The sequence below is a fragment of the Dipodomys merriami genome, unplaced genomic scaffold (genome assembly GCF_024711535.1).
Source record: "Dipodomys merriami isolate MVZ:Mamm:240054 unplaced genomic scaffold, mDipMer1.0.p SCAF_362, whole genome shotgun sequence".
Lineage (NCBI taxonomy): Eukaryota > Metazoa > Chordata > Mammalia > Rodentia > Heteromyidae > Dipodomys > Dipodomys merriami.
In genome coordinates, this window is record NW_027205182.1 from 870,260 (window position 1) to 895,613 (window position 25,354).

At 34.1% G+C, this 25,354-nt stretch overlaps 1 protein-coding gene across 1 annotated transcript in view; it reads right to left on the minus strand.

Annotated features, from left to right (window-relative positions):
• Positions 1-476: 476 nt before the first annotated feature.
• The window catches only part of LOC138804423 (inactive N-acetylated-alpha-linked acidic dipeptidase-like protein 2), a gene marked incomplete at its 5' end in the record, with an annotated part of 214,391 nt that continues 189,513 nt past the window's right edge, over positions 477-25,354 (minus strand). The window contains one exon of the mRNA XM_069988680.1: positions 477-7,616. Within this exon, the coding sequence (XP_069844781.1) occupies positions 7,418-7,616 (199 nt within the window). The remainder of the gene's footprint in view (positions 7,617-25,354) is intronic.

Genomic DNA, 25,354 nt, shown 5'->3' on the forward strand with positions numbered 1-25,354 from the left:
GACATTGACCAAAATGCTTGATATTCATCAACTGAAAGTTTGAACTGAAAACACTGTACAACTACTTAAATATAATAGAAGAAAACACCACTAAAACAGGTAAGAGCAGAAAACTTGAAAGATCATAAATGTTTTGTTTTGCAATATTTGTCCACCTTTCATCTCCCAGGACTTTTCCAATCAGGACCCACAGTCCAGTTCAGGCTTAGGTAAACCAATTCAGCCACCAAGGTGGTCAATGGTTGTTTTTGCTACAAATGTGTTATTATTTAAAAAAAAAAGTCAGAAGGTAAAGAAAAGAATGAGAAAAGAAAGAAATGAAAGGCCATGTAGAGGATTCCCTAAACTAGTAGACACCCTCTTTTGGTTTAACACATTTTGCAAATATACTTTATTAATAAAACATAACAATGATGAATTTATTTTGCATATTTAAAATGCTATATAATCTTGTTATAAAGAATGTACTACAGCAATGATCTTCAGTTGTATTTAATATTTTAAATTGCTGCTTTAAACATTACCATCTCACTATACAATTCATTGCCTTTATGAATCAGAGCATGTTTTATAAAAGATGCCTCCATTTCATAGCATGATGTTCTAATTATGTGCAAATACAATGTTCATTTGTATTTTAATGGAAGAGGCATCCCAATCCCTTTTTGACATTCTAAATCAAAACAAATCTGCATACTGAGTCATATTAAGTAACACATAGCAGGTCACACAATAAATCCAGATCACATTGGTGCTGCATACACAAAGCACTAAATTTCAGTTGGGCATCCATACAAAAAATTACACATTCAACCATATATAATAATTAGAAAATCACAGACACATGCCTCTAAATTAATGCCACTAAAGTTACAACACCAACAATGACAATGAAAATCTGTATACAATGAACAGATTTCTGAATCACAGGTGATAATCAAATAATCCTGAACAAAACTTAAAACTTAAAACTGCAGTTCAGTGCAGTTTACTAATGGGACACCACTTAAGGTGTTTTTAATCTAATTAAATTAATTTATAGTGATAATCCTTCCAATTTTACTCCTCATTAAAGACTTCTGCTCACACTCATTTTTAATTTTAGAGCTAAATTGTTATAGCACTGAGATATTTTACTTTATTTAAGCATACATGAATATACTACATATCATATTATATATCACATTAAAATGTACATAAATAAACACAACAATTATATATATGTCAATATTTCTCTAATTTCACACATAATAAAAATGTTAAATTTATGATATATGTATATGTGACATTGAAATGCACATATAATTATCAAAAGGTCTTTATGATTTTCTGGCTGTATATAGAAGACACCAACATTGGACCTTTCAAATTGGCCTTAGAAAATTTATTTTTTTCTGAGTATAACTCTATTCTTGTTCTCCAAATAATAAGTCTGAATGTGTGATATATATATATATATATATATATATACATATATATGCACATTGCAAACAGACTCTGTTTGCAATGTATATACTAAATCAACTAATAGAGTGCCATCTCAGAAGTTAAATAGAATTTTCATAACATATTTGAAGTAGAATTCACTTATGTGAGTTATACTTAACCTTCTGGGTATTTTGCCCTTTCAGACTATTTGAGATGGTAGAACCAATATTTTGTTTGGACATTGTTTCTAATTAAGCAGATATGCCAAAATTGTCATTAAAGAGTAATAACATTTGCTTATAACTGAGAATACATATTTCATTCTCAAGAGGTTGATATGAAACAAAAACATCATTAATGTTAATAACAGTCATGTAAAACTACCAATATGCTGATAAAATGGTTTGAAAATGGTTAACAAATTTGAAAGACAAGATACATTAAATATTAATCATCTGCCTGGCAACACATTGAATAAAGTTCCTTTGACAGAGTCAGAGATTTATGATGATTGAACAGACTAATTAAATAATTACACATTTTGAATGAAAAAAATATACGTAGTTCATTAAAATAGATACTCCAACTGTACTCCTCTGGCTAAATTCTACTAAGACTCTAAGTGTGCATTTTAATTAGAACAAAAGACCAACATTAACTTCAATACAGCATAATAATTCATAATATAATTGCATATTAATCTATTGAGCTTATAAGAATATAGGCCATGACATATGCTATAGTACCAGCACTTGTGTGGTCTTTTGGTGTCTGAAGTGGTGCATATAAATTAGCCCCTGGAAAACAAAATCTATTTTCTCTGAGAAAATTTACTTCCATGCTTATTGGCTTAAGACATCAAAGGAATGAGATGGAATACTGTTAGGCTCTACTGCACTTATTAAAACATTATGTGGATATAGCAATGGATCAGCTGTGTCTGAGTTGATTTTTCAGTATATCCTGAATAGAAAAATAGAGTAGCTATACATTTCTTTGGCTTTGATGATTTGATTTTGGTTAAAAATATTAAAACTACCATTTTGATTACACAGTAAGCTCTGAACCTGTATAATTCCAACACAAAACAACATCAGAAAAATTAAAATTTGAAGCAGCTTGCACTTCTTGCATATTACCTGAAACAAACTCAGCTTAGTCCATTTGTCTATAGAGACTGATCTATTTTGAACACGGGATTATAATGTTTTCAAGAACTATGTCATCTTGCAAGAAGCCAGGACTCATGATTCTTGTCATCTCAGCTACCCTGAAGGTACTCGGAAGAACAATGCAAATTTACTAAACTAAACCTCTGGCTGATGAATAGACACATTTATCTTGAGATAGATAGAACTCAAAATTAGTTCTCTTGGGAAAAGAAGTCTAAGCCTATTGTCAAAATGAACCTAGAAAATGAAAACAGAAAAATTGACTGGAGATGGGGATGGCTGGTTTCAGAAAGAAAGGGTATATTTTACAGAAACCCTTTTTTTTCTGCATAAAACAAATCCACTTGACTGAAAACCATTGACAGTTAATGGGGTGTTTAGAACTCTGTGAAGCTTTTTCAGATCTTTTAGAATGGTAGGTTTAGATGAAGCTTTTTAATTTAGCAGATTGGATTTGTGTAAGTAATTCAAACATAGTAAGATGCCAGGGGTAGATATTTCTTTTCTCAAATACCCCACTGTTTGTCCCTCCACAACTGGTCTCCACTTAAGATGTTTTAGTAAAACTACTATATTGTACATATATTTACTGGAATTAGTGGGTCTATTTATTTCTATCAAACACATGGCTTAGTAGAAAAAGAAGTAATCTTTTTGTTTTGTTTTGTTTTTATCCTCTTTTCAGTTCTTTTTTCTTTTTTCTTTTCTTCCTTCCCTTTTTCTTTGGTTAATTCTCTTCTGTTGGTGTTTTGTTACTTCTGTACCCTTTGTCTTGTATATAAGTTTATCTGATTTGGAGATGGGAAGGGGAAGCACAGAAACAGTGCAACAAAGGGTGAAACAATCCAGCAGTGAACCCATGAGAGAAACCCACTAGACACTCCACAGCTTTGAGTGGAGAGCAGCCAGAGGGGAAAAATTGGGAGTGAATGAAGGAAGGGAAGACATTATTAAAAAGGAAATGTACTTATTACCAGAATCATGTAACTCTAACCCTTCTGTACATCACCTTTACAATATAATTTAAATAATAAAATAATTCCATACTATTAAGCATGTGTGGCTGAGTTACACTTAAATGGTCTTTTAAACCAAGGAGATAACAACTTGTTGTCCTAAGAGGAAACTTAATTTTGGTATAATTAATTACATATATCACAGAATGTCTGAGAAGATTTTTTTCCCAAGCCTATCAGTTTGTTGTATAAATAATTGTTGGTTTTTATTTGAGGCAAAGATGCTGATTCATCACTAGAGAGAAGATAACAAACCATTTCATAACAACTAATTTATTTTTGTGACATTTGTTTTACCAGTGGAGGAAACTACTCTATGTTATCTGTGTATTTAATTTAAAATATTAATTAGCTGGGGGTAGTAGCTTTAGCTACTTAAGAGGCTGAGATCTGAAGACTATGGTTTAAAGCCATCTCAGGAAGAATTAGAAATCAGAATTTTGTAGATTTGGGATTATTACAAAAGTAATATGTCTGGAATAAGAAAACATACTCCGATGCCCTTCTCAATTTTCAATTTGAAATATTCTGATATAGAGTGCTGATTTTATAACAAGATAGCAGGTCCTTTGTGAAGATGCTGTGCTTTGTCCTGACTTCAGGTGTCTTCTTTAAACACTTCCATGTTATCCCAAGTAACTTTTCTCTGTGTCCTTTGACTGGATTCTCTGGGAAATTGTATTAACCAGATATAATAGAGCAACCTGGAATTGAAAACAGCATACCTGCAAAGATGACACCCAACATACTGGCTTGGCTATATGGATTACATAGGAAAAGATTATCTATTCCCGTGTCACCGAAGAAAGAGCAAAGTGTGCTTCAGAAGAAATCACAGAAGCTTACAAAAGCCAGTAGGGCTTTTGCTAGTAAGTAAATATATGACTCCATTCAAGTTTCCTAATCATGATCATGTTTTGTTTTGGTTGAAGTCAGGGTCCTAAGGCTTACACAGGAATGTTTAACAGTTTTTTTCATCTCTTAGATCTAGGCTTTTCCACAATGTTCCATGGAATTTCTGTATAAACATAAATTTCACAGATATACATCTGTTTCATATGCTTGGGAAAAGAATTTTGTATGCTCCTCTATCTCCTGGCACAATTCTATGTATGAACTGTTTTGAGAAGTACCAGCCATCTATAATCCATATAACACTTGCTATTAGCTTACTCTGGACTTTATTTTCTTGGATTTCTCAGGGACAATTTAAATGGGATAACTCTGGAGCAGGCTGGATGTAATCATACCACAACCATAATCCTGTGAGTAAAGAAGTCATAGATGTAGAATACATATATAGAATTATTGGATTTTTATAAAAAAATTATAATTTAGTTTTTCACCCAGGCCTTTAAATAGACTAGTAGATATAGTTAAATAAATTATGGACATGAGAACTCACAGTTAACTGCTGTTTTCAAATAGCAAGTAGCCTATCATATATAAATTAAGCATAATGAGAATTTGAAATATAGAATGTGATTTAGTGGGATAGATTATTTTTAAACAAAAATAAAGAAGAATCTGTTCTGCTTTCAAAAGGATAGTGGGTTATAGGAATTTATTTTGGATTCTTTTCTAAGATGATAAACTACCAAACTGAAGCTAGATGGGTATTCTTTGTTTTAAATTAAACTCCATATGAAGTACTGAATGAAGACTGAATCAAAGGTTGACCTTTGCTTAAATATTTAAGATCCTTTGAGCTAAGGCTTTTTACAGGCGTATTCACGCATATCAGATCTTTGCAGAAAAAGAGAGGATATTGCTACCGACTCAAGAGGAACGAGAGGCTTTTTCGACTTCTTCTTATATATACTCCTGAAGAAGACAAATATTTTCAAACAAGTACCCTGGTTAAATTGTAAGGTAGTTTCATTTCTCATATAAAATTGTGTGCACACAGGCAATTCAAATGAAAATGAAGTTCTGCTTGAATTGCTTAGCTAATTGCCCCAATTTTCTACCTTGCTTTGAGCATACAAACATTACTTAAAATAGCAACGTCTGACCCTTATAAATCAATGAATCAATACTGATAAATTATTTTCCCTCAACTTTAGTTTTTTTTTAAAAAATAACATTGGATTTAGGCTCATCCATACCAAATGGACAGTTAGACACACAAGGACTATTTGAAATTTTCTGGTGAATTTATAAACAGAATGGAGAAATGCGTTCAGATATTGATTTTGAAAGAGAAATTTCATGTGGGATATTCTGAATTTGAATTACCTGATACCAAAAGAACATTTTACAAACTAGCTTTAAAGAGAAGAAGCAAAAAGTTTAACCTGACTCTTAATTGGAAGAATTTTGTTTGGTGAGATAGTTGGATGGTGGAATTACTGAATGGCATAGTCACACTAAAAAGCTGAATTTGCCAGAGGGGAGAAGGCTGAAAACATAGGAAAGGCAAAACCAAAAATACTGTCTTCATAAAACACAAAAACACTGTATTCATGGGGCTGGGGAGGTGGCTCAGTGGTAGAGCGCTTGCCTTGCATGCATGAGGCCCTGGGTTCAATTCCCCAGCACCACATAAGCAAAAAGAAAAAAAGCCACAAGTGGTGCTGTGGCTCAAGTGGTAGGGCGCTAGCCTTGAGCTAAAGAGCTGAGGGCCCCAAGACCGGACCCAAAAAACAAAACAAAACAAAAAAAACACTGTCTTCTTAAAACTAGATGCATGCATATATCCCAGTTACACCATAGCCATTACTAAGGGTAAAGAAAGAAAAAAAATAAGTTTTCATCAAGCATTTAAAGTCTTCATTAATTGATAAAATCAAATGTATATATATTTTTTAGAATAAGTTTATTTTTCTGTCAGTAGTGTAAAAAATACTTTGGTGCTTTTTGATATTTTGGGTTTTCAAATTGAAACTTTGCCTTGTTTTTTTTTGTTTTTTGTATTGGTCCTGAATAAATTATATAGAATTCTGTGACAAGTACCTTGCATTAAGGAGGAGCTTCAGAAAAGAAGGAAAAAAATCTCCTGGATGCTTTCATTTTATGGATGCTTCCTTTCTCTTATTTTAACACAAGCCAGAGAAAAAAGAAGAAAGAAATAATTTCTTTCTCATAAGACACGCATCACTCCTGAAACTCTTATAAATCAACTTGGGCAAAGTTATGGCGGGAGGGGGAGCTCAGAGCTAGTCACCTTATATGTTGTTAGGAAAAAAATTTGCATTTAAATTGCACTGTGCAGCTATCTGGAGATTTTTCCTTGGAATGTTTATAGCTCCTATTTTTTCATTAATACTTAAAAAATACAATTTCATAAACAGTGTATTACTACATTGAGTTGTGTTAAGAAGAGAAACTTCATTTCAGAAAATAGTAACATTCAAAGTGATTTTGGGCAACCCATTCAGAATACTTGGAAATCATTACACTGAACATTTCATAGAGAAGTTAATCTGAAACTATATCAATTCTCCATTTCTATTCTAAAAGCTTTCATTAGGAACATGTCCTGTCCACAGGAATGAAGGTGCCCCAAACTTCTTGAAATTTGACCCCCCATAAAAACACTTTATATATAAAAATACAGCAGATGTCTTTTTAATGGATAAATCTTAAGTATTAACTCAATAACTTGCATTTACCTATTCAGAAATAGATATATGAATATCAAATGTGCAAAATGTGTTTCATATGTTCATTAAAAATACATTGGAATAATAAGAAAAGCAATTAGAAAAAAGTCTTCAATGTCAGAAAATCTGGTCAGATTAGAGCTTTTGCTTGCAGAATTGTAAACAGTTGTTTTTTTTTTTTAATAGAAGAGTTTTCTCAGTTCTTTCCATCCAAGACACTCTCGAACACATGGAGTCCTGCTTTGAAGTACACCTGAGCTGAATTAATGCTACTCCACACATCTGATATGGCGGCTTGGAAGGTTTCATTTGATGGCTGTGACTCGCAGTGCTCCAGGATCTCCAGGAGCACTGAGAACTGTGGTGTCTTCTCATCCATGCGGTACAGGATGTTTCTAAAAGGAAATGTGAATGCATAAATGTTTAATGCACAAGGCTGCTTTCATAACGAAACGTAATGAGTATTGCCAGGAAGCAGAGAGGTCTGCAGTAGAGGATGCTATTATAAAAGTGCAATATCACCACTTTGCAACCTCTAGTGAATTAATGTGAATGGTCATTGATCATCAGTAGTTTGACATGTTGATGAGACAAGATGAGAGATATTAGACATTATATGCTTCCTGGTAGAAACACATGACACTATAAGAATGCAAAAGACATTTTCTAACATAATGTTGAATAAACTCTGATAAAGCTTCTAAGTATAATTGCTAACAAATATAAGAGATTGTGTTTATGTTAAATTATACCATGACATGTCCTACCAAAGTACAGAACGTGGGAATGCCTACATGAAAAGTAATTCAATTTATTTTAAAAATTACTTAGAATCAAACAGTTGGGAAGGATGACCCTTCAGACCAAGGTTTGCTGACTCTGTTCACTTAACATTTTGGTCTGTATTATTCATTATGTGGCAGCTAACCTGTATTTTATAGGACAACTAAGAGTAACCTTGGTTTTGTGATGGTAGATACCAATAGCTTCTCTTCTTCTTTCATTATTTTTAGTTGTACAAAGAGGTTTCAATACCACATGTCCATTTATGAGTGCAATGCATCTTGATTGATGTCATCCCTTCTGTTATTCTATCCCATTTCTCCCAACACCATTCCTCCTTTAGATGTAAGCACACACAAACATTTATATTTACACACACACACACACACACACACACACACACACACAGAGTCTCTAGATATCTCCCAAATCCTCTAGAAAGACAAAATTATCTCTAATTGAGAAGTGCTGTTTCAGACTAAAAGTGTCATCTGGTCACAAAGTCACAATTTTCCTAAATATTTACAAGGAAACTGTTTAAAATGTGATTATTGATTATTGGGACCAGTTAAAATTTTAAGTATGGTTATGGTACCATCAATATGTCTTTGAAAAGCATCCATGTCTTCTAGAAATATGTTACAGTAATATTTGTAAAGGTAATGTTAGTTGGTCTAAGGAATTGCCTTAAAATATTTGGAGGGAAGGGATTCATTATGCTATTCTCTTCTTCCATGTTTGAGATTTAGATTTTTCTGCATGTTTCAATTGTACAATAAGTTAGTGCCCTATAACTTGGAAAAAACCTGAGGAAGGAATATGATGTGCCTAAGTCACTTTATTTATTGATAGATAAAAGATAATTTTTTTTTTACAGAAAACTAATGACTTTGGCAACCTTGGTTCATTTGCAAACCAAAGTGTCTGGCAGAGCTGGAATTCTGTGTTCTCAAATAAGAGTCAAACGTGCAAATAACTGAAATACATTTCTCTAATTGTAATTGGAGAGTAGTCAGATCTAGTGGTAACAGGTGAAGATTACAATATGTGAAGGTGGAAAAAGGTACAAAACAGACACTATTGGACCTCTAGCCTAAAAGATCATATCTTTGACAAGGTCAACGAATGGAAGGATGTTAGAACAAGTGGGAAAAACAAACATTTGCCAAAATATGAAAATCACAAAATATCACACTGGGCTATGGAATCCACGTTAGTGCTCTTGTATGACCAGAGTGAGCAATTTTCAGAGAAGACCTGAAAGCAAGGCATCTCTGTGACAGATGGCCTGTTGTGTTGAGGGAAGGACATGAAACTCATTTTTAGGTGTAAAGGAAAATCAGTGAAAGTTTTAAATAAAAGAGATAGGTAATAATGGCAATGATAAATTTGGTTTTTTGGAAAATGTGGAGACTATTTAGTTCAGAGGAAAATGACAAAGACACGAACTGTCTAGTGATAGTTGAGTTTGATAAAGTGGACGGAGAGAGCTAGAGCACAAAATTTAATTGATTCACAATTTGACATTGTAAAACTCAAAATTGCTCTTTCTGGCTTTGCCATCCTCTTCCGCCTCACTCATTTTGAACTTTTCCACATGGACTTTTAGGTAGTTAGGAGGCATTGAAATCGCCATGGCCAGAACTCAGGAAAATGAACAATGGGATGGGTGGCATTGGCCAAGATGCATGACACTCAAAACCTGACTTATGGAATTGCAACCTCTGTGTGCAATCATTTAATAATATTTGGAAATTTTTTGTAACAGTTTGTGACACTATTGGTATAATTATTTAATAATATTAAAGGAAATTAACTCTTTGCCTTACATATCCAACTTACCTCTCCTATGTGCATGTCTTTTTCTCTGTTGTTATAGCCTGACTCTGATCAATGTTTTCTTTTTCTTTTTATAATGTACATGTTATTTTAAGAAGCCAGGACTAGAGCTGGAACTCAGGTCCTCATGTTGTTTGTTGTTAGCGTTTTGGTCAAAGGTGGTGCTCTGCCACAGAAGCCACATCTCCACTTTCAAGGATACTTTTTAATGTCCTTTGCAATTACTTTACCAGTTTCAGGTGTCATTATTAATCATTATATAACAAATAGAGTTCCAGAATTTCTGAGTATAATGGTTTCAAAAACAATATCAAATATTTCCATTCCCTGAGGACATTTTGTTCAGAATGCTAACAAACAAAAGTCATTATAATCATTATCATGAAACTTCTTTTAAATGAGATGTACCACTGCAATTTATATATTAGAAAAATATGTTTAATGACTCTCAAGCTGTTTCAGTGACTTTCCCATATCAATTTCAAACCTGAAATGAAGTAAATTTCTACACTTCTCTGTTTATTAAATGACAGATATTATTAATATTCCATTTAATGGTAAGATGATATTAGTAAAACATAAATGGTACAGGATTAATTCCTCAGTCAGAATTTCTTTAAGTATGGGCAGTCTCTTGTATATTGATACAAAATATCAACCATGACTATTGTATCGTGAAATATGAAGAAGAGAGAGAACATAAAAGAGGAAAATTATTCCCTGACAAGAAGGTTCAGACATAAAGCATAAGAAATTCAATGATTATTATTACTTTATTGAACCAGAAATGATATGCATATTTCTTAAAGACTGGCGCAGAGGAGCCTGCTCTATGCTGACATTTGTTTTCCTAACTAGTAAGCAGGACAGTGACATTGGTTCATGGTGACTATAAACACTCCAAGTGCATAGACATGGATCTTTCTTTGGTTTGCAAAATCCCACAAGGAGATAAACACATTTTCCATATGCTATATGATTCAAGTAATAGACTTGTGGCAAGCTATTATGTAAGATAAGCACTCACATTCATTTCCATCCAAATTTGTTGCAAATCAAAATAAGCCACAGATACTGAGATCCTAGTTGAATATAAGTGACTGGAAAGCTTTTATCTTCATTTGAGAGAAAATGTTCAATTTGACTAGGTGCTCATATATGTTAGGATAGTTTATCTTTATTATAATAGTAGAAATATATTTTTTACCTCCATAAATCACATTACCCGAAAAACACATTGGGAATAACAAAAACATCTCCTTTAAATTTTCATTAGAATGATCATTTCTCCTTCTGATTTTTAGAGGTGGCTCATTTTCTCTAATTTTTCTCTTCTGTGCTAAACTCCATTTCACTTCCTGCTTAAATACAATATATTTCTGTGTATAGATCTCTTCTTGATGAGGTAGTATCATATAATTTTAGTCTAAGTGTTTGAATTGAGAGTGAAACAAAGCCTAAGTTATGATTCTGAGAATTTATGTACTCAAATGTTAACCCTACCTGTCCCAATCATCTATGAAAAGCACAACTACTATTTGTTTGTTTGTTTGTTTGTTTTGAGAGGGGCTGCTCCTGGGGCTTAAACTCTGGGTCTCTGTGCTATCCCTGAGCTTTTATGCTCAAGGCTATTGCTCTACTACTTGAACCACAGTAGTACTTCTGGCTCTCTGTGGTTAAGAATCTCACAGACTTTCCTGCCTTAGTTGGCTTCTAACTGTGATCCTTAAATCTCTGCCTCCTGAGTAGCTAGATTATACGCATGAGCCATTGATGCCTGGCACATTTTTAGTAAATCAATTTTCCTACCTTTGAAAGGTTTACAGTAGATCCACACTTCTGGGGGAAGTTTTTCAGTGAAAAGTTCTCTGTATGCCCCTATAAAGTCATAAACTTGAACTTTACTCAAATGTAGCTTAAACATTTCAATAGTATATACTCTAAGAGTATTTGAATCTCTCTTTCCAAATTCTGACTAGAGCAGACTAGGAACTGACCAACTGCCTATGAAAAGTCTCGTGTAGGACAGGAAAACAGAGTGGAAGGAAAGTAAGAGATACACTTGCAGAATTCCCATGACAAGAATGTGTTTTTTACAGTTTCAAGGTCATATATTCCATATATTCCTGACCTTAGATATATTTGCTTTATTTTAGAACTCAGAAAAATTTTCTTGCAGAAACAATGACTGTTTGCACAGTTCTGATTCAATAAATCATTATCCCATTTGCATACATACAGCATGCATTTCAGTACGGCATGGTTGAGACATCAGACATAATTAAGATATGGCTTAATTGGAATCATTTTGGTGGTTATCATGTTTAAAATAACATTAATTCCACCCTCATGTCTATCTTCACTCATCTGTAACAATTTGGAATTTATAAATGTAATTCATACAGTCATCCTGACCCACACACAACACAAAGAGACTACTAAAAGGAAAGTGTAATACATTATTGATGACACTAATGAAATTACAACACACATCACTCATGTTAATGGATCTGTTTCAATGACACATCACAGTGACCAGGAAAGAGCAGCACCAAACTCAGAAACTAATTAATCACTCCAAGAAACATCTGTGAAAGAGATGAAGTATCTTTACTCAAGTGACAAATCTTTCCCATTCAACTAAGGCAAAAGAAAACTGGGAGGGAAATGGATTTTGAAACAAAGGCATCTAAAATCTTCATGAGTCATTTCCATCTGTGTGAATTAGCAAACCAATGATGGAAATGCTGGCTTCCTTTCAAATGCTCCTTCTTATATTCTGCAACGGGCATAAGATGCCACCCATTGCAAATCTTGAATTAACATTCATTATACCACACGTTGAGAAAATCTTAAATGAAATCACAAGAAATAATAGGCCATGTCTTTCAAACCTGCTTGGGTCTACAGGCAGGATGCAAAAAGAAAAGGCCAGCTCAATTTCTGACAATTGTTTCTTATTATTGTAGGATTGTGCAAACTGTACTTGTAGTTCACGGTGGATTACTGTATTTATATTGACATTAGAAAAGATTATTTGACTTGGATACCACATCCCTGAGAATTCACGAAACACATAGTTGTACTGTTGCTAGTACAAATAAATTATCTTTTTGGTTAAATTTAAGTTTGAATTCTCTCTTAATAAAGGCAAAATAGGAATTAGGAGCATTGTTGATATTGTCAAAGTGCAAGCTCACAATGCAAACAACAGAAGCAGAAGGATATGTGTGATAGATTATTTGCAAAAATGGCACCCTGCTTGGGGTGTAGTTAAATGGTGTACTTGCTTACTGTGTAGGAGACCCTGAGTTTAAGCCTCAGCACCAGGCAAAAAGAGGTGAATAAAAAAGAAAAGCTATAATTATTCTTCTCCTTGTATACCAGAACCTTTAAACCATGACCATGCAACTCAGTCTATAAAGGGTATATTCTATTTGCTCATGTTGAGCCCCTAAATCTCGTTTGGTTTTGGTATTTCCTTGGACAAACAGTGTGTGGTCTATGTATAAATAAATGCCTTAAAGATCCTAGACACTACCTTTCTCTCACCCAAGCCATCATGTGATCAGTTCTGAGTTGGCCTGCTAGAAGAGGAGACTGCCTAGAATGCAAAACCAGCAACCAGCCATAAATACAGCCAGGAGATATCGAGCGCACCCAGTCCTCCTCTACAAGGGCCTATGTGGCTACATTGAAGAACTATGACCAAAATTATTTTAAGTTTTAACTTTAAAGGCATTGTTAAAAGCCATTTGACTTTGAAGTGAATTTGAATAGATAAGTGATATCAGTTAATAGCATTTGTCTTCCTTTCACACAGGAAAGGAAGACAAGCACTACCAAATCAACACTTTATCTAGAATATGCAGATAGGGAAATCAGTCCTCTACCATTTCTTCCTATGACAACAGAATACAAAGTATGATGTGGGTTAGGATGTTCTTTAAGTGATCTTCTAAATTCAAAGAACTGTCAGAAAATCATGACAGGCAGTCTTTACAGACATGCATGTCTAAACTAGGTTATCTCTGTTGCTTCAATAAGAGCTTTTACATGTATTTACAGATATTTTGGCTTCAAAGAAAAAACAGAGTTAACCAGCATTGTGATCCCATTTCATATATCAAAGCCAAGCAATGTAATGTTATTAGAATATTAGAACGCAATTAGAATTAGATGAGCTCAAGAGGGTGGGGCTCTATGGTGGGATTAGAGACATTATAAGAAGAAGAAACCACTGTTTGTTCTCCTCCCAGCCAGAGGAAGCAAGAAGGATGTAACAACGTGCAAGCCAGGATCAAGGACCAAGATCCTCACCAGAACCCAGCTACACAGCAAGCCTGATCCTGAACCTCCTAGCTTGCAAGTGTGACAAATATCATTTATCAAGATATCAGTTCCATGGGGTTTTCTATTAGACAATCTTCTTTCTATGAGACTTTACAATGAAATGTATCCTATAGCTGAGATATAGCTCAAGAAACAAAGCTAAACATTATTATGGACTAAATGTTTGTGTCCCCTGACCTGAATTCATGTATTGAAGTCTAGCTCTCATAGATGGGAGTATTAAGATATTAAGAAGTAATTAGGATTAGTTGAGTTCAAAAACTAAGGCTTAAGGATGGCATTAATGACCGTAGAAGAGAAGCAGAGATTACAGCATTTTCTCTGGACTGCATGAGGAATTAATTATTATTAATCATTAGTAATTAAAATTGAGTAATATTCCCTTTATTAGGTGCACTGTTCTCTGTGATCATTTTTTGATTAAGAAATGGTTCAATCTGTTCTTAATAAAATTGTACTTAAGTGATTAAAAGTTATGTGTACTTTGGTTAACACTTACATTTTATGCATATTCAATGGTTTCCTTTGCAAAATCTATGTTTCTCTATCTGAAATTTAAACTAGGTTGGGAATTTGTTGATGTTGGTCAATGAGCTGACCTCTAGTAATCTTTGTCTACCTTCTTTCTTGAAGCCTAACACTTAATATATGCAAAAATAATACAGACAGCTCTTATCTGAGACCTTTGGAACAGGTGGCCTACATTGAGAAGAAGAATACTAATAGATTTTTTGAAGTCAACTTCTTGGCACAAGTCAACCTGACCTTGTATTCCATGCTAATGAATGTTTGGGGAGACATGTTAATCCAATAGTCTAAAGACATTATCATCCTGTGAACTCAAGACCTCTAGTAGCAGAATATGTTCTCTGTCTAAATTATACAAATGTTAGCCAGTCTGTGAAATGATTTTTTAATCTAAAAAATTCATGATAATTAAGTAAATATACTTAAATTATAAATGTCCAATTCTTGGATTTCACAAACCAAAGAAAATCTAAATTTTGATGGAAATAAAAGAAAATAGCTACAATAATGTTACTTTCATCTGAGAAACATCCAGAAAAAGGTTTAAAACAAATCAAATCTCTCCACCTGTCCCTGTACACAGGTAAACTTGGCTTACCTGTTATAATGTAATTTGAAAATTGTTTTCCAAATGGAGATGAGGAAAAGTGGCAGCAGGCAATTTTTCTCTGGTATTCAACAGCTGTGACTAGATAAAAAAATTGAGGATAAAAATGCCAGCTTTGCCCTCCTGAGGTTTCGTTAGCACATAAAGCATCCACTCAGAGAAGAAAAATAACATCTCAGAGCATTTTGCAACTATTTCTTACCAATGTCTGCCATTTTGGTTTTTATCATTTGTTTATACCCTTTACATTCTGTAAATGTATCTCCTTATGTGTTTTTCTATATGTAAATTAACATATCTAAAACTTTTTTCACATCTCTTGCACATGTATATGAGAATAGATATGCACCTAATCATATATACATATGTATATACACACACACACACACACACACACATACATGTGGGCATGTATATATTCAGAGAAATCGTTTTGTTCTTAATGGATCAAGAGGCAAAACTCTAAGTATATTATGCGGACCTCTACAAATCTAATAACTGGACAGAAAGCTGTTTGTTACACTGTAAACTCTTGTGTTTAGTAGTAATAAAAATCAATAGGAATAACAGCTATTCCAAACTAAATAAATATATTATGATCTAACAGATAAATGTCTGATTATGTTGTTTGTGGTCAGCATAGTAAATAAGCGAAGACAGAAATCTTTGTATTACTTAGAAGAATAAATCATTTCCAAAGCAGCCTGGTTTAATGTTTATTCTCAAATCACCAAATTTACTCTTCTAAGAGTAATCTTCAAGTTTTAATTTTTATTATACTTGTTTAAATTAAGACTTTCTTTACAGAAGTGCTAATTATATTAGTAATCTTCATACTTAATTACCTAGTATGAGTGTGAGCTGCATACCTGAGTGGATTTGCTGTTGGGTACAAAATAATCCAAGAAAATATAATCACCTTTTCTATATTGAGAATGGAAAGATAAAAAATTGGACAGTTTTGAAAGCAAATTATGAATTATACTCAAGTAATAATGGGAGAGGAAAAAATAGAAGAGAATCCTAAATGTTCAGTATCAACATTGTATCTATCTCAATTTGTGCTCTTTCCTCTTTTTTTATTTTTAGTTTTTAGGAGTCCAGGCTGACTTTGAACTTTCAATCCTTCTGCCTGAGCCTCCAGAGTGCTAGAATCACAGATGTAAGCCATCATGCTCTTTTCTATGTAAGTATATTGCTCCTAAACATGTTACTTTGTTGTATGTTTATTTTGAGTTGAAAACACTTAAAGACAGTGATCCTCACCCACCCACCCCCCAAAAAAATTATCAGAGTAAACTTCGGTATGAAAGGTGTTCTCAATACTGGAAGGAGCAATGAGTCTTATCACCAGCAATAGGGAATAGCTGAGGGAAAGTGACAAACAGAAACTTGTTAACTTAGCTTTTATATTCCTAACCACATTCTCAACTAACTACCTAGTACTCTTTCCTCATTAGTTTTTCAAAGCTTACTACTTATTATTTAACACAGTATCCAGCATCAACTATAGTTTTCTTACTTTTTTTTGATGAAAGTTGAACTCAATACCACAATTGCTGGGATTGTTCTCTGCCACTGAGCCATGCCTCCAGCCTGGCTTTTCACTGATTATTTTGAGTAGAGTCTAGGAAACTTTTATTCCTAGCCTAGTTTTGAACTACAGTCCTCCAGCTCTCAGCCTCAGTAACTAAGAGTATAAGCATGAGTTTTGGAGCCTGGCTTTAACTTTCTTTCATTCTTCATTTTTCCTCTTGAAAGCTCTCATTTGTATTTAAAATTATCTCAGAGAAAATCGGTGTGTATCTCTTAATGTCTCTTGTGTAAATTTAATCTTGGACCCAATGAGAGTCCCTAAGAGAATACCAGATAAATTCCCCTGCCCCCAAACCCATTACACCAGCTTCTAGATCCATTTCCAAATGTTTAATCCATCCAAAATATTTTATCCACTTTTCACTTCGGCAATGAGAAATATTAGTCTTTACAAGAGTATTTATATTAATTCAATGGATGATAACATGGAAATTGCTTAAAATGATGCTTGTCATAAACAAAAAAGTGTTTTTTAAATATAATCACACTCATTATTTTAATATTTCTTTATTTACATATTCATTTACTTTTGTGCTATTACTAAGGTTTTAACTCAGAATCTGGTTGCAGTACCATAGCTTCTTCATTGTTTTTTTTTTACTTAAGGCTGGTACTCTCTCACTTGAGCCACAGCTCCACTTCAGCTTTTATTTCTTCTTATTGTTGGTTAATTAGAGATAAGAGACTCATGGACTTTCCTACTCGGTCTGGTTTGAAACTGTGATCCTCAGCTTACAGCCTCGTGAGTAGCTAGGATTAAAGGCCTGAGCTACCAGAACAACTGATAGAGGATGGTGGTGAGGAGGGTGAGTGACAATATATGCTACAATGTCCTTCTCTACATGTCATTAGAATAGAACATGTCACCATGTGCTCTTCCTGTGACTTCTTAATGCTGCTTCTTTTATGATTTTCTGAAAATAAAAAGACCTTCTTTTTTTAATCATACACTAATTGCATCATGTAAGAGCATTATGGTATTTCTGTACACACACATATATTTTTCTGGGTTCATATACATCTTCTTATTTTTTTTTCTTTCTTTATTTTTTCTTTCTCTTCCACTTCCCTTCTACCTCACTGCCTCCCTGGCAGTCCTCTTCTTTTTGTGGGGCTTTTGTTTGTTTGTTTACTTTCATGCCCTTTTTCACCCCTCTCCGAGTGTGTGCATGTGTGAAAATACATGTAATATTTATCTGTGAAAGTCGGCTTATTTTACTTAATATGATAATCTCTTGTTCTATCTATTCTACAAAATGTTCTGATTTCATTTTTTTCATTCTCTCTCTCTCTCTCTTTCTCTCTCTCTCTCTCACTTTGTGCTATTACTGGGGCTGTTTCACTCAAGGCTGTCACTCATCCCTTGAGGCACACATCCATTTATAGCTTTTTGGGTTACTTGAAGATAAGTGTCTCACCGACTTTCCTGATTGCTGGCTTAGAACCATCATCCTGAGTTAACAGTAGTTAGGATTATAGGCATGCCTGACTTTCATTCTTCTTAATGGCTGAATAAAACTCCAAAGCACCACATTCTCTTTATCCATTCACCTCTTAATGGGCATCTAGTCTAAGTCCATGAACTGGCTATTGGCTATTGTGTACAGTTCTGATAAACAGGCTCTGCAGATGCTCTGCAGATGTCTTCATAGTCAGCTGACTTGAATTCTCTTCATTGATATTTAGAAGTGGTGTGGCTAGCAATGTTGTGGTTCTATTTTTTTTCTCTTTTGAAGAGTTTCCTTGTGAATTTCCATAGTGGTTTGGCTAACTTAGATTCCTAAACTCCACCTCTTATTTCCTTGCCAGGGTTAGTCACTTTGTTCTTTTTATGACAACCATTCTGAGTGGTTGGAAAAAAAATCTATCTGGCCTTTTGGTTTGTGATTCATATAGTAACTCCTCTCCTCTATATTTATAGTAAGTCTAGTAAATAGCTTTAGATTTCCTTTTATATGACAGCATGGGTATGTTATATTTCCTTTTAATATGACAGTATTGGTATTTTAGTTCAAAGTATGTTAGTTATAAAGAATATAATTTTTATTGTAAAGGTGATGTACAGAGGGGTTACAGTTATATAAGTCCAGTAATGAGTGCATTTCTTTTTGGACAGTTTCACTTCTTCCCTTTTTTTCTCCCAGCATTTTCCCTCCTGACACCAACCATACATGTTGTAAAGTTCATTTTCTTTTTTTCTCTTTTATTATTTTTAGTAGAGTAAAAAACATGGAGAAGCATGAAATTTGCCCAACTTCAATCTGAGAGCCAAGGTTTAGAAAAGAACAAAGTTGAAATGACTTTATTTTCAATAGATCTGTTTTTATACTTATATCCAAACAATATGCCAACATATACTAAACTTAAATCTCATGGGTGACTGATAGATATGGATAGAGAACATTTAAAGTAGAAATAACAAAATAAACCTTTTTCAATCTTCCAGTGCACAGCATATCCCGAACTTACCATAATTCATGGCTTCATCAATAAGAAAACGCAAATAAATTTTCCTGCTTAGACCTATGACAATGTTTTCCTTTTAACACTCAAGTTAGTGATTCTTGCCTGAGGATGTTTCCTCACTAAAATTGGTGAGTCTTAATGTAACAATGCAGAGCTGAAACAGCAGGAACTTTTCAAGCATAATAAAAGCACTGTCCTAATCTCTCACTGTATCACCCATTGTATCTCTGTTAAATGACTTCCTCTTTTGATGGAAGAAAAAGAAAAGTAACATAGATGTTACTTGGATGTTATCATTCATTCTTAGTCCATTTTCTACTGCTGTAGTAAAATCCCATAGACAAGGTACTTAATAAGGGAAATAATGTCTCAAAATTTAAAAAGAATCTTATCTAGTTTGAGCCTTCTCTTAGCATAACAAGGTGGATGGGATTTTAAATTCTGAGAGCATGTGAAATTAAGAGTATAGTTGAACACACACCAGAAATAAAGCTCATTGTTTTGAGAATGACACTCCTATAGAAACAACACCTAGATAAAGGTATTTGCCCACCAGAGAAGTTTCTCATCACCTCGTCATCTCTTCAATGTACCATCTCCCAATAGTATCATGCTACATGTTAAATTTTAATCAATCATTTGGATTACATAAAATCTTTTGCATCTTGACTCTAAGAAAAGTATTTGCTCAGTTAGAAGGAATGTTTTAAAGTGGTTGAAGAAAGGAATATCTCTCATGATAAGGGTAAACCATCGATAGTAGGATGAAAGAACCTGTGACCAAGACAGTTGGGCCCAAGTTCACTTCACTATGGATGAAGAAAAAGAATAAACGTAATTGTCTTAAAGTCTATTAGGAATTTAAAATTCTTAAAATCTTAATTCAGACTATATACATCTCAAACCTTTAACGATGCATTTGGTGGTGGCCACCATATTGAATATAGATCTCAAAACTCAGATCTCATAACTACGAATAATTTTAAAATTAAATAGACTTAATTGAGTTTCTTTAAAATCTTTACCGAGGATGTTTTGTTTGCCTGTGAGGAAGTCAAGGAATCAATCTTTTGTCTGTTTTATTGTATTGTTAGCTCTCTGTAGATATTTGATAGTAGAATAGAAAGAATTTCAACATTTAAGAAATAATGATTACCTAAAAATGTCTTCTTATGCTTTATTATTTAAGATGACTATAAGCAAAAATGCCTAAAATCTGATATGTTTCATTCTTGTAAGTTAATTTTTGGCTGTATAATGTTGCCTGTGTATAGATTTTTTTTTTTGCTTTATTTGTTCTCTTTTTGTTTTGAAGTTTTTCTAAAGCATCAGAAAATAGATGAAGCTTGAATTTTATTTAGCCTACAAGTAGCAAAGAAAATACAAAGATAGCTGATAATCTTGTTAAAAGGATTTGAAAATGCCCTCCCAAAGCTGAAGCCTGGAGGCACATAATTCAAGGAAGTGTAAGGATAAACGAGCTTGTTTTCTAACCCTGAAATAATAGTGTATGTTGAAAATGGTGACAGATCTTTAATTGTAACTCCACAAAGTGCCCTGCTGAATGGACCATACATCATTGACAAACAGGAATATAGGATGTAGGCAGTCGCCTTGACCTTCAAGCTCCAACTGTGTTTTGATCATCAAGAGTACATAAATTATATAATTTATAGTCTTTGAAAAAAGACTGTGGACACAAAGTTATAAGCCACATAAGTTCTTAGGGAGAAAAAGGGATAAACAGCCTCATCATCTGCAATTCATTCAAACTACTGACAAAATTCATGTAACACATGGCTTTTCAATCAGGGGCAAATAGCAAATGTTTATCGTCAGTTCCTTATTTATGATCTCATAATGTGGGTTCATTTTTGAGAATCTTAGATTTGGGCCTTGCAAGTCTGAAGCTTTCAAGTCTCAAAGGTCTCCAAGCAAACTTTTGGCTGGTTATCACTCAAAGATGAGTAACTCTGAACTACAAAAACTACAAAAATACTAAAATTACACTCTTTCTTGTACCCTCTAAAAGGGAGAACTAAAACTGGGATGATTGTATTTGTGCATGGTAACATTCCTGCTTATGCTAAGGTCATGCACCTGGAACAAAGAAATGAAACAAGATAAGCTATAGTAACCCTTGGAAGGGGATGTAACTGCCACCAAACTCAACCAAGGTGAACATGAGCAGTGCCAACAACTAGAAACAATGACATCAATTAATAGTAATCAATAAAAACACAGGAATGAATAAAGCAAAAAGATCAAATACTGAACTCTTCACTGGTTTTTCAATTTTGAGCAGCAGACTAGCTGCTAATATTTGCTCATGGGGCAAATGAGTCAATCATCTTTGAATGCCTTACTGCATGTGAGAGAATGTGGGACTCAAATGACTGCCAATCAACAGAAGAGAATGTTCAACATTACTAAATAGGTTTTGAGACACATAAAAAACGTATGTGTTTTTGGAAGCCTGCCAAGAAAAATCTCTCATTCTTCCATTTCTATCTCTGGAAGACCTACATCTCCTGGTTTATGAAAGCCAGCTTAAGCCTTTTTCCTGCAGAACACCTGCTAGGTCCTTTGCTGTTGAGGAATACAAAACCAAAAACCCTCTCTCCTTTTCCCCTGTAACTCTGCATTCTTCAACTGATTTGGAATTTGTACTTAGAGATGTTTTCTATCCCTTTTGGATACAAAGGGCCAGAGAATCACACTAAAGCACCACAGAGGTCACAAGAGCAGAAAAGCCCCATGATCCCTAGGATTGAGAATAGAAAACTTGAGAGCTGTAAAAACTCAGAAGCTGAAAGGAAATGTCTTTTAAAAAATTCAGCCCCCTGACTAGAGTCCACTGCTTGGCTATAACTAATATATCTGAGTTCAGCAACAAGGCCCTGTGATATTGCATCTAGGAGGAGAGAAACTGGAATCTACACCTAGGAAGATGCCAAACTCTAGGGTCTCTGGTGACCATGGAAATACAAGTGTAGTTTGTGGAGTCCCAACTCCCTGTATATCCTACTGTGTATACAAGGAGGAATCACGTGCAGGACTGAAGGTCAGTAAGTAGCTTGTATGCCTATGTTTGGTCCCCACTTATATCTATTGTGTTACCTGCTGTCATGAGATGAACACAGCCCAATGAACATCCCCAAATCCCTGCGCCTGAGACTTATAAATGTTGTGTTATCTAAAATGGTGTATTTCATTCTTAGCAGAGACTCACAATAGCCCAATCACAAGGCATATCAAAATGATCTCCAATAATTGGAAATAAGAGGTTTCTATAATGTACTTTTGCAGTTATTTCATTTTTCTTTCTTACTCTTTTTTTTGGTGTTTTTTTTGTTGTACCCTTCCTTTGTCTTGTATATAAGTTTATCTGATTCTCCTAAGTAAAAGGGAATCCCAGAAACAGCAGGACAAAGGTATAACTAATGCAACAATGACACTCACTAAACACTAAGTTGGAAATTAACTTTACAATTTGGAGAGAAGGGGAATGAGAAGGGGAAAGTGGAAGAAAATGAGAGGGGGGAAGGGTTCAAAAAAATGTATTCACCACATTACTTATGTAAATGTAACCCCATCACCTTTACAATAGGTAAGAAAATAAAATAGTGTCTTTGCAGATATGATTTATTTAAGGATCTTGGTAGGAAATTATTGTCTATTGTCTTGATGTGCTCTTAACTATGAATCTACATTTTAAAATGAAGCAGATTGCTGGGTCATAAGAAAGCTGCATGTTTAGGCTTTTCATGAACTTCCATATAGCTTTCCAAGTGGTTGAATGAGTTTACATTCCCACCAGCAGTTCAGTAGCATTCCCTTTTAGCCACTCCCTGCTAGCATCTGTTATTGTGAGTTTTATTGATAATGGCATTCTAACTGGGGAACCAGCCATTCCACTCCTGGTTATTTACCCAAATGACCACAAACCAGGCCACACTAAAACCACCAACACAAGCATGTTCACTGCAGCATTGTTTACCATAGCTAAAATATGGAATCAACTGAAATGTCCCTCAGTGAACAAATGGATGAAGGCAAATGTGGTATACATACGCAATGGAATTTTATGCTTCCATCAGAAAGAAAAAACAGCTGCGAACATGGCTAACATAGTAGAGTTGCTAGCAAGTGAAAGACCCTGAGTTCAAAGTTCAGCATTGACAAAATTAAAGAGAGAAAGAGAGATTTATAAAATATTACTAGAACAAGGGAGTGCTGGAGGCCACAGGAATGGACTTTTTCTTAGAGGTAGAGGGAGAATTTCTGCTGAAACATTGATTTCAAACTTGTCTTTCAGATATGTGAGAAAAATGAATATCCCTTGTTTTAAGACACTAAGTTCATAGCATTTGTTATGAAAACCATAAGAATATGCCTTATAACAAAGACCTATTAAAATTTATGAAACATTATAATGGTAATCACGAAAGTTTTCATTTTCTTATTTAAGCAAAGTTGTATTTACATAGGGAATTAACAAAAATGCTAAATACTAAGCAAACCACCCATTTCAAGGGGACACATTCCAGAATCTTCCCTGTTTCTGAAACCACAGACAATACCAAAGTCTTGAAAACTGTTTGTTTCCTATATACACAAAATGTGTACAGAAATGAACACAATAATTAAAATGGAAAGAGTAGTTATCAGAACGCTCCTTAATAAAAGTTAACAACATCATTATCCCATTCTTCTTTCCTTTCATTATTCTTTGAAGGAATTAAAAGGGGGGGTTATTTGAATAATATAATGATAATCAACCCTCACCAGGAGGTCACTACATGTGTAAAAAGTGGGTATCATAATACTGTGGATACTCTTGAAAAAAGGAAAAAAAATAGTGCCGGTCCTGGGTTTGAACTTGGGGCTTGGATACTATTCATAGAGCTTTTATGCTCAAGGCTAGCACTCTGCCACTTGAATCACTGCTCAATTATTGCTTTTTGGTGGTTAATTGGAGATACGAGTTTCATGGACTTACTGCCAAGGCTGGCTTCCAGCCACAATCATCAGATCTCAGCTTCATGAGTAGCTATGGTTATAGGCATGAGCCATCAACCCTGGTTCAAAAAAATATTCTCTTCTGAGTAGAACACAGGGGATGACATCATTCTCCTTAAAAGCAAGTGTGGTTGAAAACTTTGGAGTTGTTTACTTATGAATTTTCCCTTTGATATTTTCAAACCCGAGTGACACTAGGCTTTTAAAATCAGGGAAAGCAGAACCAATAAGAGTTAGGCACTGTGGTAGTACGCTGAGGTTAGTGAAATCTGTCTAAATTTCATCTAAATTGAGTACAATGTTGAATATAAATTTGATGAACTAATTTCACAAATTACCAAACCATAATGATTTATAGTAATACTTGTACAAAGTAAAAAATGTTTTATGAAATAAAATGAAACAAGGGCATTCATCACCTCTAGAAATTATCTTAAAGCATGTTATATCCTGTTCTGCATTGGTAACACTCAAAATCCACAGTGGTGTTTCTGTTTTGAAAATGAAATGGCAATGTAAATTACCCATCCCAAATATTCTTTTTTTTCCCAAAACTGTCGATTTCATAGGTCAGCAAAGAAGAGATGGAAGAGAGTAAGAAAGTGTTACCTCCTGAGCAATCAGTGGTACATTGAGTGTTACCTCTTCCTCCAAAATTTGTGTATCTGGCTTTTGAATGCTATGATATTAGATTACACTAAACCCACATATTTTCTAGGGTCATGGAATAGAATACATAAGCTCTGCTTGGAAAATGAGGTTTAGTATGACTACCCATAAAAATTATTGGAAAGTCCAACTGGCAAATTTGAAAGCTACTCCTTCCAAAGATATTTGGCTATATTCCTCCCATTTCATGTTATTGCACAAAAGTCAATTGCTATTTACATGTGATTATTTCTAGATGAGAAAGAGTAGGAAAGGTGAATTTTTTTTGTC